This window comes from Leptodactylus fuscus, chromosome 8, assembly GCF_031893055.1.
Source record: "Leptodactylus fuscus isolate aLepFus1 chromosome 8, aLepFus1.hap2, whole genome shotgun sequence".
NCBI classification, from domain to species: domain Eukaryota; kingdom Metazoa; phylum Chordata; class Amphibia; order Anura; family Leptodactylidae; genus Leptodactylus; species Leptodactylus fuscus.
The window spans coordinates 18,087,302-18,104,538 of record NC_134272.1 but is presented as its reverse complement, the minus strand read 5'-3'; the positions used below and the strand labels follow the sequence as shown (position 1 = coordinate 18,104,538).

General features: G+C 45.2%; 2 protein-coding genes across 3 annotated transcripts; both read left to right on the top strand.

Moving 5' to 3' along the window:
• Positions 1-935: 935 nt before the first annotated feature.
• MGRN1 (mahogunin ring finger 1) lies at positions 936-11,806 on the top strand. Of its 2 annotated transcripts, none has more exons than XM_075285241.1 (18): positions 936-1,022; positions 1,852-1,942; positions 2,757-2,875; positions 3,816-3,904; positions 3,991-4,137; positions 4,268-4,385; positions 4,928-4,994; positions 5,119-5,162; positions 5,370-5,417; positions 6,175-6,243; positions 6,537-6,696; positions 7,164-7,273; positions 7,371-7,552; positions 7,633-7,750; positions 8,881-8,926; positions 9,032-9,118; positions 9,838-9,880; positions 10,561-11,806. In XM_075285241.1, exons 2-17 carry the CDS (start codon positions 1,855-1,857, stop codon positions 9,876-9,878), a joined length of 1,533 nt encoding a protein of 510 aa, XP_075141342.1. In that variant the 5' UTR covers positions 936-1,022; positions 1,852-1,854; the 3' UTR covers positions 9,879-9,880; positions 10,561-11,806. The 2 variants fall into 2 exon arrangements, with proteins under 2 accessions (XP_075141342.1, XP_075141343.1); XM_075285242.1 differs by having other exon boundaries at positions 936-1,026.
• A 3,511-nt stretch (positions 11,807-15,317) lies between these two features.
• LOC142217454 (E3 ubiquitin/ISG15 ligase TRIM25-like) lies at positions 15,318-16,910 on the top strand. The gene has a single exon (XM_075285702.1). The coding sequence runs from the start codon at positions 15,318-15,320 to the stop codon at positions 16,908-16,910; it is 1,593 nt and encodes a 530-aa protein (XP_075141803.1).
• The last annotated feature ends 327 nt before the right edge of the window (positions 16,911-17,237 follow it).

Sequence of the window (17,237 nt, the reverse complement as noted above, 5' to 3'; positions counted from 1 at the left end):
CTGGAGAATAATACAGGGTATAACTCAGGATCAGTACAGGATAAGTAATGTAAGTGACTGTACCAGCAGAATAGTGAGCGCAGCTCTGGAGTATAATACAAGATAAGTAATGTAATGTATGTACACAGTGACTGTACCAGCAGAATAGTGAGCGCAGCTCTGGAGTATAATACAGGATAAGTAATGTAATGTATGTACACAGTGACTGTACCAGCAGAATAGTGAGCGCAGCTCTGGAGTATAATACAGGATAAGTAATGTAATGTATGTACACAGTGACTGTACCAGCAGAATAGTGAGCGCAGCTCTGGAGTATAATACAGGATAAGTAATGTAATGTATGTACACAGTGACTGTACCAGCAGAATAGTGAGTGCAGCTCTGGAGTATAATACAGGATGTAACGCAGGATCAGTACAGGATAAGTAATGTAATGTATGTACACAGTGACTGTACCAGCAGAATAGTGAGCGCAGCTCTGGAGTATAATACAGGATGTAAGGCAGGATCAGTACAGGATAAGTAATGTAATGTATGTACACAGTGACTGCACCAGCAGAATAGTGAGTGCAGCTCTGGAGTATAATACAGGACAAGAGCAACTCAGGAAGGAATCTCTTAATAACCAGGTATATACTGCGCCAACCACTAAAAATATTACAATCCCCCTCCTTATAAACTGAACATCAGAACATACCACAGGTAATACAGAGTTTTCCAGCACTGCCCCTTGGTAATGAACGAGTTAGCACCAAAATGTACCATTCCACCCCCCCCCCCTTCCTATTTGAGCTGTTGGTACGGTCGGAGGCATTGTTTTCTCTGGTGACGCTGGTCAGCTGTGAGGCCGCCGCGCTGCATCTCGGGATTTGTAGTTCTTCTCTCCTTTCTGTCGCGCTTCGTGTGCTGGTGACGTCAGGTCGTTAGAACTACAACTCCCGGCAGTCACTGTGGTCTAGCGGTGGAATCTCAGGGATCTGAGGGAGAAAGAGGCCCAGAAACCGAAAACAAGAGGCACGTAGGTAGGTAAGTACCGGGTGTGGGGAGCCGGGAGCGGGGTGTGGGGTGTCTGTGGGACGGGTGTGTCTCCCTATACATGGTGTATGAGGGGCGGGCGTGCTGTCTGTGTCCGGGGCGCTGAGGCCGCTGTGGCACTACAAGTCCCAGCACAGTCCCATACACAGAGGCTGAGGCCGGGTTATATTACTTCTCAGTGTAATATACTGTGGACATGAGGCCCACATACAGCTCAGCACCCAAAACTGGTCACATACATGAGTAAATAAGGAAGAAATGGTGACTTGTTGCTTCATTGTTTATATGTGTGCTGGAGAGCTGTCAGGTTATATCCTGCCCAGACCTGGTACATCTCACAGCTGAGGGTTTGTTACAGTCGCATCTAGACTAGCTAACATTTGTCCTGTACCGATAAACTGTAACAAACTATCAGCACCGGAGAGATGGCCGCTGGTGTGTGTTATACAGCCTGTGCCCCACAGAAAAATTATGGGCACAAAAGTATTTGCCCCCTGTCATCTCCTCAGAAGCTGCAGCGGCCACGTAACTGGTGGGGGCTCCATATACATTAGTCGGTGGGTTATCTCATTAATTATGTGGACACTTCATCTCTGGACTGATACACAGTAACAAACCCGCAGATGTGAGGAGTATTAGGGAATGGGATGTAACATCAGGATGTAACGTAGGAGGATTCCGGTCACTGACAATGGTGAGGAAGTGAAGGAGAGCCGGAGGAGAGCCGTACTCTGTGTAGCATCTATTAAAGGGGAGCTCTGTGTACACTGGTCCTGGTACTGTGACTCTTCTGTAATTGGTTTGTCTTTCTTTTAGACCATGGGGGCAGTCTGGGGCCGGAGGATCGCAGGGGTGGAAGACATTGACATCCAGGCAAATTCTGCCTACCGCTATCCCCCCAAATCTGGTGAGTGCTCAGGTCATGGATGTGGTGGATGATGGGGTTATACTATACACTGCCATTATACTATACACTGCCATTATACTATACACTGCCATTATACTATACACTGCCATTATACTATACACTGCCATTATACTATACACTGCCATTATACTATACACTGCCATTATGCTATACACTGCCATTATACTATACACTGCCATTATACTATACACTGCCATTATACTATACACTGCCATTATACTATACACTGCCATTATACTATACACTGCCATTATGCTATACACTGCCATTATGCTATACACTGCCATTATACTATACACTGCCATTATACTATACACTGCCATTATGCTATACACTGCCATTATACTATACACTGCCATTATACTATACACTGCCATTATACTATACACTGCCATTATGCTACACACACACACACACACACACACACACACACATATATGTTATGAGTCAGACATGTATGTGTAGATCATGGCATGTGCATTGATAGCCCAACCTAGGACTGCAGTGAACAGGACCTATGAGGAGGGTCGTCCGTCACACCACGGCTGCTGACATTGTAAACACTGGGGACAAAACACACCGGTGTGCAGCGCATGTAGTGTTTTTATTATTACTTTGCAATGACCTATTTACAGTATATATATATATATATATATATATATATATATAATATATTTTTCTTATCTTTTTAAATTTGCCTTCAATATTCCATATTTCCTAATTCGTATGATATATAGATATGTTTTTATACCTTGCTTATATTTACTACCATATTTCTTCTATTTTCTCCCAGGAAACTATTTTGCCAGTCATTTCTTTATGGGAGGAGAGAAGTTTGAGACGCCACATCCTGAGGGTTATCTGTTTGGGGAGAATAGTGACTTAAACTTCCTTGGCAACCGCCCTGTTCAGGTATGTTGTACGAGCCGGCATCTCATAGATCCAGTAATTAAAGGGATTGTTCTGTTTAACATTAAAGGGGTTATATAGCTTTTCCAGATTGATGTCCAATCCACAGGACCTCTACACGTCGGCTGTTTTCCTACGCTGCAATGCTCGCTCTCCATGCTTTTAGTAGTGGTTTTCCCATAGACTTGCATGTATGGCCAGTGAGCACTGCAGCTTGCACCAGATTTTTTAATACTGATGTAGTTCTATATCTATTCACCTCGGCATTGGATGCACTACAGTGACTATATACTTTATAATGGCTGTGCTTTGTATTAGAGCTCAGCCCCACTGGCTATGTGACAGATGACAGAATGTGACATCACGTGGTCTGTGAAGAGGAAGTAGCACGCATCAGATCATGACAGTCACCGATCTAATACTGATAATCTATTATAAGCATAGGTCATCAATATTTAGCTCCCAAAATAACCCTTGCAGGGCTGGATATGTTTAGAGTTGCTGGATAGAAATAAGAATATTCCCATTCCCTGACAGAAAGATGGAAAAACCTAACGTCTTTGAGGCAACTGCTGCGCCTCTTAAGGGTACGTTCACATGCAAGGAATATGGAGAGGGATTCTGCCTCAAAATCAGCTCCAAATTTTACCTGAAATTGGCTTCTGTTCATTTCAATGGGAGGCAGACATTGATTTAATTTTTTTTCCTGCTGATTCTGCCCATTGAATGAATAGGAGGAAGAAAAATCTTGACTCCTAATTTGCAAATTCTTTGCTAGACTCAACATCGGATGAGGTGAAGTAGATGAAAAAACCGCTTCTGAATTCCTTTAGCAGGTTTTTATTTTTAGCTTCTACAATTTCCTCTGTGTGAACATCCCCTTACGTGGTGCCCTGTGGTATACAGGTTTCTCAGGAGTCTGTGTCTTTTGTCCTATCTCCAGTTCCCGTACCTGACTCCAGCCCCCCACGAGCCAGTGAAGACACTACGTAGTCTGGTGAACATCCGTAAGGATTCCCTGCGCCTTGTCAGGTACCCGTCACCTCGCAGGGCCGCTGTCGTCCCGCTGTTATGTCACATGTGGCTATATTGTGCTGATGACTTCTCTGTGTTTCCAGATACAAGGAGGGAGCGGACAGTCCCTTAGAGGATGGAGGAAAGCCCCGAGTCTTATACGGTCTAGAGTTCACATTTGACGCAGACGCCCGTGTGGCGATTACAGTTTACTGCCAGGCCAGCGAGGAGTTTGTTGGAGGGATGGCAGTGTAAGTAGAACCGTGGCTGGATCACAGTGCCCTCTGCAGGCCAAATAATGTAACTGCATCCTTAGCTTAGTTGCCCCTTTGACAAAGAAACCGTCTCCTGTTCACTCTTGTACTCTCTAATCTCTATCAGGTACAGTCCCCGCAGTCCCGCCTTACAGTCTCAGACCGTCTACTACAAGCGAGGCCTAAGCCAGCACTTTTCCCTGCCTGTATTTAAAATTGACTTCAATGATTGGAAGGATGAGGAGGTGAGTACTACAGATTCCCCCCTTCTCTTACTGCAGAGGACAATCTACTCCCCTCTTATTGCAGGGACCCCACTATTCTTAGCTATGGGGTTCTGTCTGTCACTTTCTGCCCATTGCACGTATTACAGCCTCAAGTAGTGCATTAACACAGTTGTGTAGTCATGTGATATGCTAAAGTGGTCCAAGTGCCTAGTCAGCGGCCCATAGCTCTGTAGGCAGTCAGTGCTGTCCAGTGTCATACCCTGCTGCACAGAAATCTTGTGCGTTCTCCGTGTGATATCGGGTTGTCATATCTGCAGTCTGTCACTGATGCCCATACCCAATGGCTGGAGAGTACCGTGCGCCTGCCCTCCCAGTGTCATTGGTGCAATACCTTCAGTTTTTTCCTTTTGACCAGTTTTGCATCTCAATGCACAGCTCATATCCAGTCTGTATGTGCGGGGAATCCCTATATATGGTCCCTGAGGTAGCACCCCACTATTCTAGGAAGGGGAATACAACACGTATCCTTGAAGCCTGACACTGTGTTTTTTTTTCCTTAGCTGAACTTTGACCTCGATAAAGGGGTCATTCCTCTGGTCATCCAGGCTGTCGTGGCAGAAGGTGGAGGTAAGGAACCTGGAACTGAAGTCAATGTAGACGAGTCCTGTAAATAAAGATTGTTTTATTATATGGGTGGGGTTAGAATAAGTGACATGACTTGCCGCTGTTCACACCTCTTTTCTTTCCACAGAGGGATCTGGACACGCTCATGTGCTCTTAGCTGCTTTTGAGAAGGTGAGATACCGGATCAGGACTTCAGAACCTCCTGAGCTCCAGCTGTCACCGCACGTGTGTCCAGTAGGGGGCTCCCTTGCTGCTGCCATTGTTTGCACTTAGATGCAGAATATTACCACTGCAGCGGCAGACGTCACTTGTAGATCTATCCCCATCACAGTCTTGTGCCCTGTCCTCTTCTTCCTGACGCTTTTGTCTTCTTTTCAGCACGTGGACGGCAGCTTCTCCGTGAAACCTCTGAAACAGAAGCAGATAGTAAGTAGTGAGACTGAGCCTAGTGTATACGTGTCTGACCACGGGCTTAGATGTAATGCAGTGTATGATGTGATGTGTTACGGGATGAACTGACTGCAGCACAAAGTCTCTACACAGGATCCTTAGCTCCTTTTGGAAATAAGCGTCACAAGTGGCATCTGGCAGCCCCTTATCTTTTAGCGAAATAATGAACGGTCTGTCTGAGACTAATGCATCTGCTTTATTAAATGGGTTTTCCAGGCTTAGTAATTGAGGACTTTACCTTTGCATAGGTCACCAATTGAAGAACAGTGGGTTCCAAAACCCTGGATCCCTACAGATCAGCCACTCGACATCACAGGCCATGTGTTTCATCAATAATGTGGCCTGTTAGCACTTCAGTCCGATTCAAGTGAACGGATTGAGTTGCAAATACCAAGCACAGCCACTATACAATGTATGGCACTGCCTTGGTTTTCTGTATAGAGGCCACATGACTCACCTGAATGCTGTGGTCTCTTCAAACTGCTGATTGACAGGGGTCCTGGGTGGCAGTCACACTCCTATCCTAAATTGGTGACCTATTCTAAGAGCTGGTCATCAATTGTTAACCTAAAACTCATTTAAGTGTATGAATGAGGTGACGAGGGTCTCAATGTATGGTGTGGTTGTATTACGACTGGTGTGGGGGTCTGTAGGGTTGTGTTGTGACTGTTGTGAGAATTGGTTACCTTATACGTGGCGTCATTACTGACCGGCCTGGTCGTGTATGTTACAGGTGGATCGAGTCAGCTATTTACTGCAGGAAATCTATGGCATAGAAAACAAGAACAATCAGGAGACAAAGGTAAGTCCATGCCAACTGAGATATAAATCCCCAGGACTTGTACTGTATGGCACTGCCATTGGCGCAGTACTGATAGTGATACACTCGTCCATGTGGCGGTGTCTGGTACTGCAGCTATGTTTTTCTCAGTAGGTTTAGCTGCAGTACTAGACACTGTGGCCTACCTGTGGACATTTTGGTGTCCGGTTCTGACTCAGAGACCATCAGCAATCTCATGTTGATGAACTACAACCAACTAGCTCATGAATAACCCTCAGTCTTCTTGCATCGGTAACCCCTCTGTGTCTCCACAGCCCACTGAAGATGAGAACAGTGACAACAGCAACGAGTGCGTTGTGTGCCTCTCCGACCTGAGGGACACGCTCATCCTGCCCTGCCGACACCTCTGCCTGTGCAACTCATGTGCTGACACCCTGCGCTACCAGGCCAATAACTGCCCCATCTGCCGACTACGTAAGTGTCCGATATGACAAAGGGGCTTGTAGAGATTTTACAGGCATTGACCTCTCTGTATTAGTTGCCTAAACATACTTAATAACCAGGATTAAGCCACTGTTCATATTAAGACTCTCCACTGAATGGTTTATTCCAGACTTTTACATTGATTTCCTAGTTGCAGGATCAAGTTCAGATAGGTGGTGGGCCAAATCCTAAAATCCCTGCCGATCAGGTGATTGAAGGCATTGCAGCACTGCAGCCTCTTCATTGTATACCAGGCACAGCGCCATACATTGTGCAGTGGCTGCGTCTGGTATTGCAGCCTAATTTATTCCTATAAGACTCAGCTGCAGCAGAACTAGGCTCCAGCACTTTCCTATTGACATAAAGGTCTCAGAATTCCCTTTAAATATTTGCCCCCTGACCTCTACCTAAATAACAGCCTGTGTTCTATATTTATAATGTGTTGGGTTTTTTTGCAGCTTTCCGTGCCTTGCTCCAGATCCGTGCGGTGCGGAGGAAGCCAGGACCCCTCCCACCAATCTCATTCAGCCCTGTACTGGCACAGACTCTGGACCATGATGACAACTCTGTAAGTGTCAGGTCTTGTCTGTGTGTAGGTATGGGGGGGGGGGGGGACACTTCAGGCGGGTGTATTATATAGCATGTACTGCTTTCTCTATTTCTAGGGTGCAGATAACATCCCTCCAGGGTTTGAGCCCATCTCTCTGCTAGAGGCTCTGAATGGGCTTCGGTCTCCCCCTGCCAGCGCCCCTCTCTATGAGGAGATTCCCTACACTGAGGGTCTACCTGCTCGGGGGCCTCCTGACAACTCCCATCACAAAAGCAAGCACACAAAGACTCCTGACAGGTGAGGAGGCCCTAGTTTATTTCCCCTATGTATATCTATGAGCTGCTCTGTATTAACCCTTTGTAATTCATGTCCCACAGTGGTCTGCGATCTCCCTCATCTCCCATCCATGAAGAGGACGAGGAAGTGACGGGGGTTTGTGATGGCGAGAAGCCGGCACTACTCGGATCCCTGAGCAGAGACTCTTCACAGATAGAGGTGAGTATTGGCTTTCTGACATATCAGTAGCTTCAATAGGATACCATTGGGTGGGATCTCTGGATTTGGCTGATACACAAGGCAGTTCTGAGGCTCATTTTGGCTTACTATAGGTTGAAGGTTAGCAGGGTACCTGGGATCATGTGGATCACGTTCATACCCTGTTTCCCCGAAAATAAGACAGTGTCTTATATTAAATTCTCTTCCGAAATATGACCTGTCTTATTTTCGGGGGATGTCTTATGGAGCGGGGGACAATCGGCAGTCATGCCGGCGCTTCCTTAACGGAGTGCCGGCATGACTGCCGGTTGTAGGTGGTGCAACAGGTGGTGGGGGGGGATGTATGCTAGTTACCTTCCCCATCTTCATAGCAGTGCTGGTGCTGCTGTTGGTCACGGTGGTGGAAATGGTTGGCGGGGCTTAGTAGAGATTAGTGAGGCTTCCAGCGGTTGTGCCGGAGAGCCTCACTTAGTGGGCATTGCAGCCGGCTGAACGCTGTGCTCCATGTGCACAGGAAAGCTGGCTGCCTCCTCTGCTGTGATACCACTGTTCTGGCTGCTGTGGGATGAGCTGGGAGAGTGGACTCCCCACAGCATATGATGCTTTCCCAGCTCATCTTACAGCAGCAGGAACAGTGGTATCACAGCAGAGGCAGCAGCCGGCATACCTGTGCATCGTGCACAGTGTTCTGCCGGCTGCAGTGTTTTTGGGGATGTCTTATTTTCGGGGGGTGCCTTATATTAGGCAATTTAACAAAACCTCCCCCCATGGCTTACTTTTGGGGGATGTCTTATTTTCGGGGAAACAGGGTAAGCCACGTGGCCTGTTTGCAACTTGATCTCATTCAAGTAAATGGGGCTGCGCTGCGATACCAAACACAACCACTGTACAGTGTATGGTGCTGTGCTTGGTAAGTAGAGAAGAGGCTGCAGCGTGATCTCTTCAAACAGCTGATCTGTGGGGGTCCCAGTTGTAGGACCCTTGCAGATCTTGCTTCATTTAGGTCATCAATTAATAATGCTAGAAATCCCTTTTAAACTACCTCATGATTTGGGATTCAGAAGTTGGTTTGTATATTCTATAGGTGCCGCTGTGCACATGCTCCTGTGTAACCCTTTGTTGTCTTGCAGAATATCTCCTCTTCTGACACTCCCGAGATCGTCTCGGCACATCGTGGTAAGATTCCTCCACCATCCTATGCTCTTCTTAGCTACTTTATCTCGCCATTTCTCTATGTACCACATGATCAATGTCCATATGTAACATATTTCTCCTCCACAGGATCTCGATCGCAGTCTCAAATTGATGAGTCGATCGAAAGTCCGGAACCGCAGGAACTGAAGGAGGATGAAGCCCAAGATGTTTCCGGTGAGCACTGATATGTCGCGCTGTAAAAACCCCCATGAGCTTGAGGACTGGGGGGTTTGACAGCGCCGTACACCAGAGCACTGCGGCTGCTTCTAGCATGATCTGTGGGTATCCAAGACACGAATATTAATTAAGTACTGAGGAGCGGTCACGATGCCCTAAAACAAGCTAAGAGCACAGGCCTTGCTGGAGTATATAGTATATAGTATAATATGTATATATACTTCTCTATCAGTCCCATGTCTTGAATACATCCTCCGTATGGAAAATATGTTTGAGGCCAGAAAACCCCTTTAAGAATAAGCAACTCCGTGTCCAGATTGTGAATGTAAAAGCTCTCTCTTCCCGGTCCCAGCAAGAAATCCCAGCACTGTCTGTTACTCTTTAGTATATACCAGAAGCCCAAGTATGGCCCAGTTTACATGTCTTATATATTATGTCTAAGAACAAGATCTGGTCCCTTCATACCGTATTAATAAAACGTAAAGCAGAAGAAGCGACCTCGGCGCAGTCACCGCCTCCTAAACAAGCACATGTGATCAATACCTTATATTAGTACGGATCGCTGCTGGTGACGCTGCCATACTACTGGCCTGGTGTCTGGTTTTATCTGCTTGCTGCAGGTCACATTCTGCCTGTTTTATCATATCTGGTGCTTTGTTGTTTGCACCCGATGCTTATATTACTGATGGGCTGTGATTCCTCTTTGTTTATTGCAGCGCTGGGTCCAGATTCCTGTTCTATCGGGATTGATGAGTGACGGTGAGTGACACCTTATATGTGTATAGTAATAGATATGTCCAGAGGAAACACCAATACTGTATAGATACAGCAATAATAATGCAGTGTTATGTCCTGGATAGGGTGAACCTCCTGTACCTATTATTGGATATGTTGTGTGTATATGTTATGTAACATGTCAATTCACCACTAATCTTGCATTTAATCTACATATATAGTATAGTCACAGTGTACAGGAGTATAATACAGTCTGTAACCCAGATCAGTACAGGATCAGTAATGTATGTACACATTGACTGCACCAGCAGAATAGTGAGCACAGCTCTGGGGTATAATACAGGATGTAACTCAGGATCAGTACAGGATAAGTAATGTATGTACACAGTGACTGCACCAGCAGAATAGTGAGCACAGCTCTGGGGTATAATACAGGATGTAACTCAGGATCAGTACAGGATAAGTAATGTATGTACACAGTGACTGCACCAGCAGAATAGAGAGTGCAGCTCTGGAGTATAATACAGGATAAGTAATGTAATGTATGTACACAGTGACTGCACCAGCAGAATAGTGAGCGCAGCTCTGGAATATAATACAGGTTGTAACTCCGGATCAGTACAGGATTTATTTACAATTTGATAACCTGTTTAATGTTCATTTATTCTATATCGATAATTCAGTGTTTTTATTTCCTTCTCCAGATTACACTTCCAACCAAATCATCGAACAAATTCTTTCTCCCTTCCTCCCCCCCCATCCAGTTCTCTGTACTGGGGTGGTCCGGGGTGGGGGTCAATCTCTTCTCCAATCATGTACATTCCAGAAGGGCTGTAGCGAGGCCCCCATACTGTATCTCAATCTGTGGCCATCTGTTAGGCGATCTACTCTACAATGTGCCAGGCTGTATATAGATGTCAGTTTAGTGCCTGCTTGATGTGCCATGTGACACCGTATATCGTAACTGTGCCAGCCTTGTGTGTGCAGCTGTGAGCTGGCACTATGTACCAGCCTGCATGTTGGCATTGCAGTGTATACATATTGGTAGTAGGGACTATTCTTTTTACATGGGATCAGTGGCTAAAATGACAGCTAATCTCCTCTCGTGCACTTTGATGGTGACTTCTCACTATAGTTGCTGCTGTGCCACTGTGGAGGTCTCATGTAGGGCTCAGCCCCAGACTCCATTTAACCAAGGTACGTCCCAGGTCCCCTGTATAGTCACATGTACCTAATAGAGAGACAGCTGACATCTTGCCCAGTAAGCTTTAAAACAATATGGCTCCCTTCATTTTTTTGAGTCGTCCTGAAGTTGATTTGCATTTGGCTCACCTTTATCTTTATTTCCTGGGAAAGCTGGGTGAAAACCTAAGTGGCCACCATTAAAGCTTCACCTGGTTTCCAGATTCTTGCCTAATCTATATAGTGATGGGTTAGGCAGGTGCGATTTATGGTCTGTAAAAAGCTGGGTCTATGGGGTCGTAGTGGTCATCGCCCAGGTTTCCCAAAATAACAACTACAAAGAAATGATTGAATCTTGATCTCCCCGATTCAAGGCCTCTTGAGGATTTAGAGTTCCTGCAGGACTTTTGTTTAAAATTCTATTCCAAATGGACACACTTTAGGTGACTCCTCCTCCATAACATGGCGTCGCTGTAAAATGGCCGCAGTTCCGCGACTTGCACATTACATGAATGTTAACCTAGGAAACAATTGTGAGCAACCATTGCAAAATCTCCTGATTGAGATGCGGTAAAGCCGCAGTTTTCAGGCACTTGCGTCCTACGCCGAAGCTGAAGATACCCTAGCCGTACCAGAGGACACTAAACCTACGCCGTGGTTAACCCTTTAGACTGCTTGGTTGAATACTTGACCATGGTGGGGTTAACCCCATATACTGACCACAGGACGATTAATATTACAACTACGTTAAATGACGGTTGTTAAAAATGATTTTTGTTCATTTAAAGAAAATATGATGTAATAAAACAAATTCTGACAAAGCTTCGATCTGGTGACGTCGCGTTTTTGTTTCGACTGGTCCCGTTTTGTTGCTCAGTAGTAGTTGCATGAAATGGATGTATCGCTTAAAGAGGACCTTGATAATAAGCAGTGAGAAGAACTTGCTGAACAATAAGACATTCTAATGAATCAGCTTCTCATCATATACTGAATATATTCTCTTAAAGTGATAGACACAATTATTGTTGATTATTGATCCTCAAGCCATTTTCTGATATTTTTCCACCACACAACCAACCTCAAAGGTGCTCATTGTCATATCCTTGCCCTAAAATCGGGAACAATGTATTGAAAAGGACCTAAAGATTACAATGTATCACTGACAATGAGCCATGTTTACTGATATATCGGTTACTGCAGGATGTAATGGTCTGTGAGACACATTCACTGCGCAATTTTACAACCCATGTCAAGTGCCATGCCATTGTGAATGTGGTATTCTGGTTTTTATTATTTTAAATGGTCTATAGAAAACATAATCGTTTAATAAGCTCTTGGGTTACATACACGTGGTTGGTTGGCATACAAGACACCAGGGGAAAACTGAATAGGGCTAATGTTGGAAACTTCTTTATTGTCATCTGAAGTTTATGCAGACGGGAGAAGTGAATGAGAGAGGAAGGGCACATGTGCAGACAGGCTGCTGGAGCTAAATCGTAAGTTTCTATCTCCCCTTCCCCATTGCTTCCCCTATAATGTCCTGTATGATCCTACTGATAGAGGAGGTGATGAAGCAGATTCTCTGCTTATGTGTGCTGTGTATGGAAGACATTGCAAGGAGCCTGCAGAGAGGACACTGCTAAAAAAAAAATACAGAATACCAGTCATATAATGGCCAGAAATAGTGTTCTCCATATATACAGTGCCTTGCGAAAGTATTCGGCCCCCTTGAACTTTTTCAACCTTTTGCCACATTTCAGGCTTCAAGGGATTCTACCATTAAAACCTTTTTTTTTGTGTGGATAAGACGTCGGAATAGCCTTTAGAAAGGCCATTCGTCTCTTACCTTTAGACATGGTCTCCTCTGTGCCGTTCCTTAAAAATACCGTTTTTTACCGGTATGCAAATGAGTTCTCTCACAGCGATGGGGGTGGCCCCAGCGCTCAAAAAGTGATGGGGGCGTCCCCACCACTGCCAGAGAATTGTCTCCAGCGCCGCCTCCTTCTTTGTCCGCAGTGTCATCTTCAATGTCTTCTTCCAGCGCAGGCTCATAACTTCTAGGCGTCGGGCCTTGAGCAGAGCAGACTGCTCAGGCGCAGAGGCCACGGGAAAATGGCCACTAACAATGCTGTGCAAGCGGCCACTTTTCCATGGCCTGTACGCCTGTGCAGTCTGCTCTGCTCAAGGCCCGACGCCTAGCAGTTACGAGCCTGCGCCGGAAGAAGACATTGAAGATGACACTGTGGACGAAGGAGGCGGCGCTGGAGACAATTCTCTGGCAGTGGTGGGGACGCCCCCATCACTTTTTGAGCGCTGGGGCCCGCCCCCATCGCTTCCAGAGAACTCATTTGCATACCGGTAAAAACTGGTATTTCTAAAGAACGGCGCAGCGGAGACCACATCTAAAGGTAAGAGACAAATAGAATTTCTAAAGGCTATTCCGACGTCTTATACACACACAAAAAAAGGTTTTAATGGTAGAATCTCTTTAAACTTTTTTTTAACAAAGAAAAAACTGAAAAGTGGGACGTGCAAAATTATTCGTCCCCCTTGCGTTAATACTTTGTAGCGCCACCGTTTGCTGCGATTACTGCTGCGAGTCGCTTGGGCTTTGTCTCTATCAATTTTGCACATCGAGAGACTGAAATTCTTGCACATTCTTCCTTGCAAAACAGCTTGCGCTCAGTGAGGTTGGATGGAGAGCGTTTTTGAACATCAGGTTTCAGCTCTTTCCACTGATTCTCGATTGGATTCAGGTCTGGACTGTGACTTGGCCATTCTAACACCTGGAGACGTTTATTTGTGAACCATTCCATTGTAGATTTTGCTGTATGTTTTGGATCATTGTCTTGTAGGAAGATAAATCTGCGTCCCAGTCTCAGGTCTTTTGCTGATTCCAACAGGTTTTCTCCAGAATGGTCCTGTATTTGGCTCCATCCATCTTCCCATCAATTTTAACCATCTTCCCTGTCCCTGCCCAAACTATGATGCCGCCACCACCATATTCGACAGTGGAGATGGTGTGTTCAGGGTGATGAGCTGTGTTGCTTTTACGCCAAACATATCATTTGCATTGTGGCCAAATAGTTTGATTTTGGTTTAATCTGAGCAGAGCCCCTTCTTCCACATGTTTGGTGTCTCCCAGGTGACTTGTGGCAAACGTTAAACAAGACTTTTTCTGGATATCTTTGAGAAATGGCTTTCTTCTTGCCACTCTTCCATAAAGGTCAGATTTGTGCAGTGTACGACTGATTGTTGTCCTATGGACAGACTCTCCCACCTCAGCTGTAGATCTCTGCGGTTCATTCAGAGTGATCACGGGCCTCTTGGCTGCATCTCTGATCAGTCTCCTTGTTTGAGATGAAAGTTTAGAGGGACGGCCGAGTCTTGGTAGATTTGCTGTGGTCTGATACTCCTTCCATTTCAATATGATTGCTTGCACAGTGCTCCTCGGGATGTTTAAAGCTTGGGAAATCTTTTTGTATCCAAATCCGACTTTAAACTTCTCCACAACAGTATCTCGGACCTGCCTGGTGTGTTCCTTGGTCTTCTTGATGCTCTCTGCGCATTAAACAGAACCCTGAGACTATCACAGAGCAGGTGCATTTATACGGAGACTTGGTTACACACAGGTGGATTCTATTTATCATCATCAATCATTTAGGACAACATTGGATCATTCAGAGATCTGAACGGACCGGAGTGAGTCTGCTGCACTGAAAGTAAAGGGGCCGAATAATATTACACGCCCCACTTTTCAGTTTATTTCTTAAAAAAAAGTTTAAAATATTCACAACTGTGTCCCACTTGTTGTTGATTCTTCCCCAAAAAATTAAAATTTGATATCTTTATGTTTGAAGCCTGAAATGTGGCAAAAGGTTGAAAAGTTCAAGGGGGCCAAATACTTTCGCAAAGCACTGTACACATACTGGACTATTAATTTGTGCAGTTTTTTTGTTAGCTTAGGTACACAATAAGGCTCAATAAGAGAGACCCTAAAACAGCTATAGCAGTGACTACAAATATACCACCTAAGAACCCCAGGGCACATCCGGGTTCTGTGCTGGAGTTTATGGAGTCTTACATGATGCCTTTAAGTCAGATGCCATCTGAAAAAGATTTTTAAAAAATCCAGCAAAATAGTAAAAAAAATCGTTGGACAAGACATTGTGTCACCGGCAATTCTCAGACTGCAGGGGTTAATTCTCCTGTTGAAACTCTCCACCTTTCTTATGTAAAGAAACTTTTTAGCTTTCGATTTCTGTTCTTTACTTCTACAATGGCGTCTGCTGACCTGAAGGACGAGCTGAACTGCTCCATCTGCCTGGACTCCTATACAGACCCCGTATCCCTGAGATGTGGACACAACTTCTGCCGCTCGTGTATTGTGAGTGTGCTGGATACACAGGAGGCGGCCGGAGTGTATTTCTGTCCTGACTGCAGAGCAGAATATCCCGAGCGTCCGGCCCTGGAGAAGAATAGGAAGCTGGGGAATATAGTGGAGCGTTTCTTCTCTACTCAGCCTGGTATGGAGGAGACCAGAATCTTCTGTACTTACTGCACAAAGTCTCCTGTACCCGCTGTGAAGTCATGTCTGCATTGTGAGATCTCCTTGTGTCATGAACATCTTGAGGCCCATAACAAGTTGGTGGATCACAGTCTAGTTGAACCTACTGTGTCATTTAAGAGTAGAAAATGCTCCAAACACAATGAGGTCCTGAAGTATTACTGTCCTATAGATGCTGCCTGTATCTGTGTGTCCTGCTGGGTGGCCGGAGATCACAAGGGACATGATGTGGATCTACTGGATGTGGCATCTCAGAAGGAGAAGGAGAAAAGAAAACTTGTTATTAAGAAACTGAGCTCCAAGAGAGAGGAAGCTGGAAGAAGAATCCAGAATCTGAAGGATCATGAGAGAAAGCAAAAAGAGACATCATCCAGACTCGCTGAGAGAGTCACTGGTCTATTCACTGATCTATGGGAGAAGCTGGATGACATGGAAAAGAGAGTCCAAGGTGAGATTACCAGACAAGAAAAGCTGATGTCTCTATCCGTCAGTGACCTGGTCAGACAGGTGGAGATACACAAGGATGAGCTGACCAAGACAATAAATCAGCTTGACGGATTGTGTAATATCACAGATCCATTAACCCTTCTACATGAAAATGTAAACAGAGGTGACATCATTGATCAGAGTTGTGATGTCATCATCGATGATGGAATAGATCCTCCGTTTGTGGATGAAGATATAGTCTCACAGATATTACACAGGGGACTGTTAGATTTCACTGATGCTCTGACTGATCTGAAGATAAAGAGACAGTTCCGAGTGATGGAGAAATCAGACATATTACTGGATATAGACACGGCTCATAATAACATTATTATATCCCAGGATCTCAGATCTGCCTCATATACGGCTACATCACAGAACAGACCTGATGGGCCCAAGAGGTTCAAGTCCTGTCAGGTGTTCAGCACTCGCAGCTTCTCCTCCGGGAGACATTACTGGGAGGTGGATGTGAGTAAAGCCAAGAAATGGATCATCGGAGTGGCCGGGCAAAATCTGGAGAGGAAGGTGGTGGGTAATGAGTCTTATGTTGGTTATAATGATAAATCCTGGGCTTTAACAGTCAATGGTGGTTTTGGAGCACGGCATAACAATATCTATACGCAGTTAAAATCAGAGTCTCCTGTGCAGGTTGTCGGAGTCTACCTGGACTATGAGGCCGGGCGTCTGTCCTTCTATCAGCTCTGTGACTGGATCACACCTACACCGCCACACTTACACACCTATACCGCCACCTTCACCGAGCCGCTCTATGCCGCTTTCTATCTGTTTAAAGATTCCTCTATAAGAATAATGAACTAATTGCAATAATTAAAGTAAATCTCCTCCTTCTGTCATTTTCTTCATTTCTTACTATATCTTTATACCACTTCAATTCTTTTCTATTTCTCTGACACAGATCCCCAAGGTTAACTTAGAAGATTTTAGAGGCCTAGTACCTGCAGCTGCCACCCGAGCTACTGGAGTTTGCTGCATACTGATTCAAACATGATCTGCTTTCAAGTATTGTATGCAGTAGTCTCCCCCTAGTGGTGGCGGCAGATTTAATTATCCTCTAAATCTATAGCTATGAAGACGAGTCTGAATAACTTAATCCACTATAAAGATAAAATAATTCTTTGACACCCA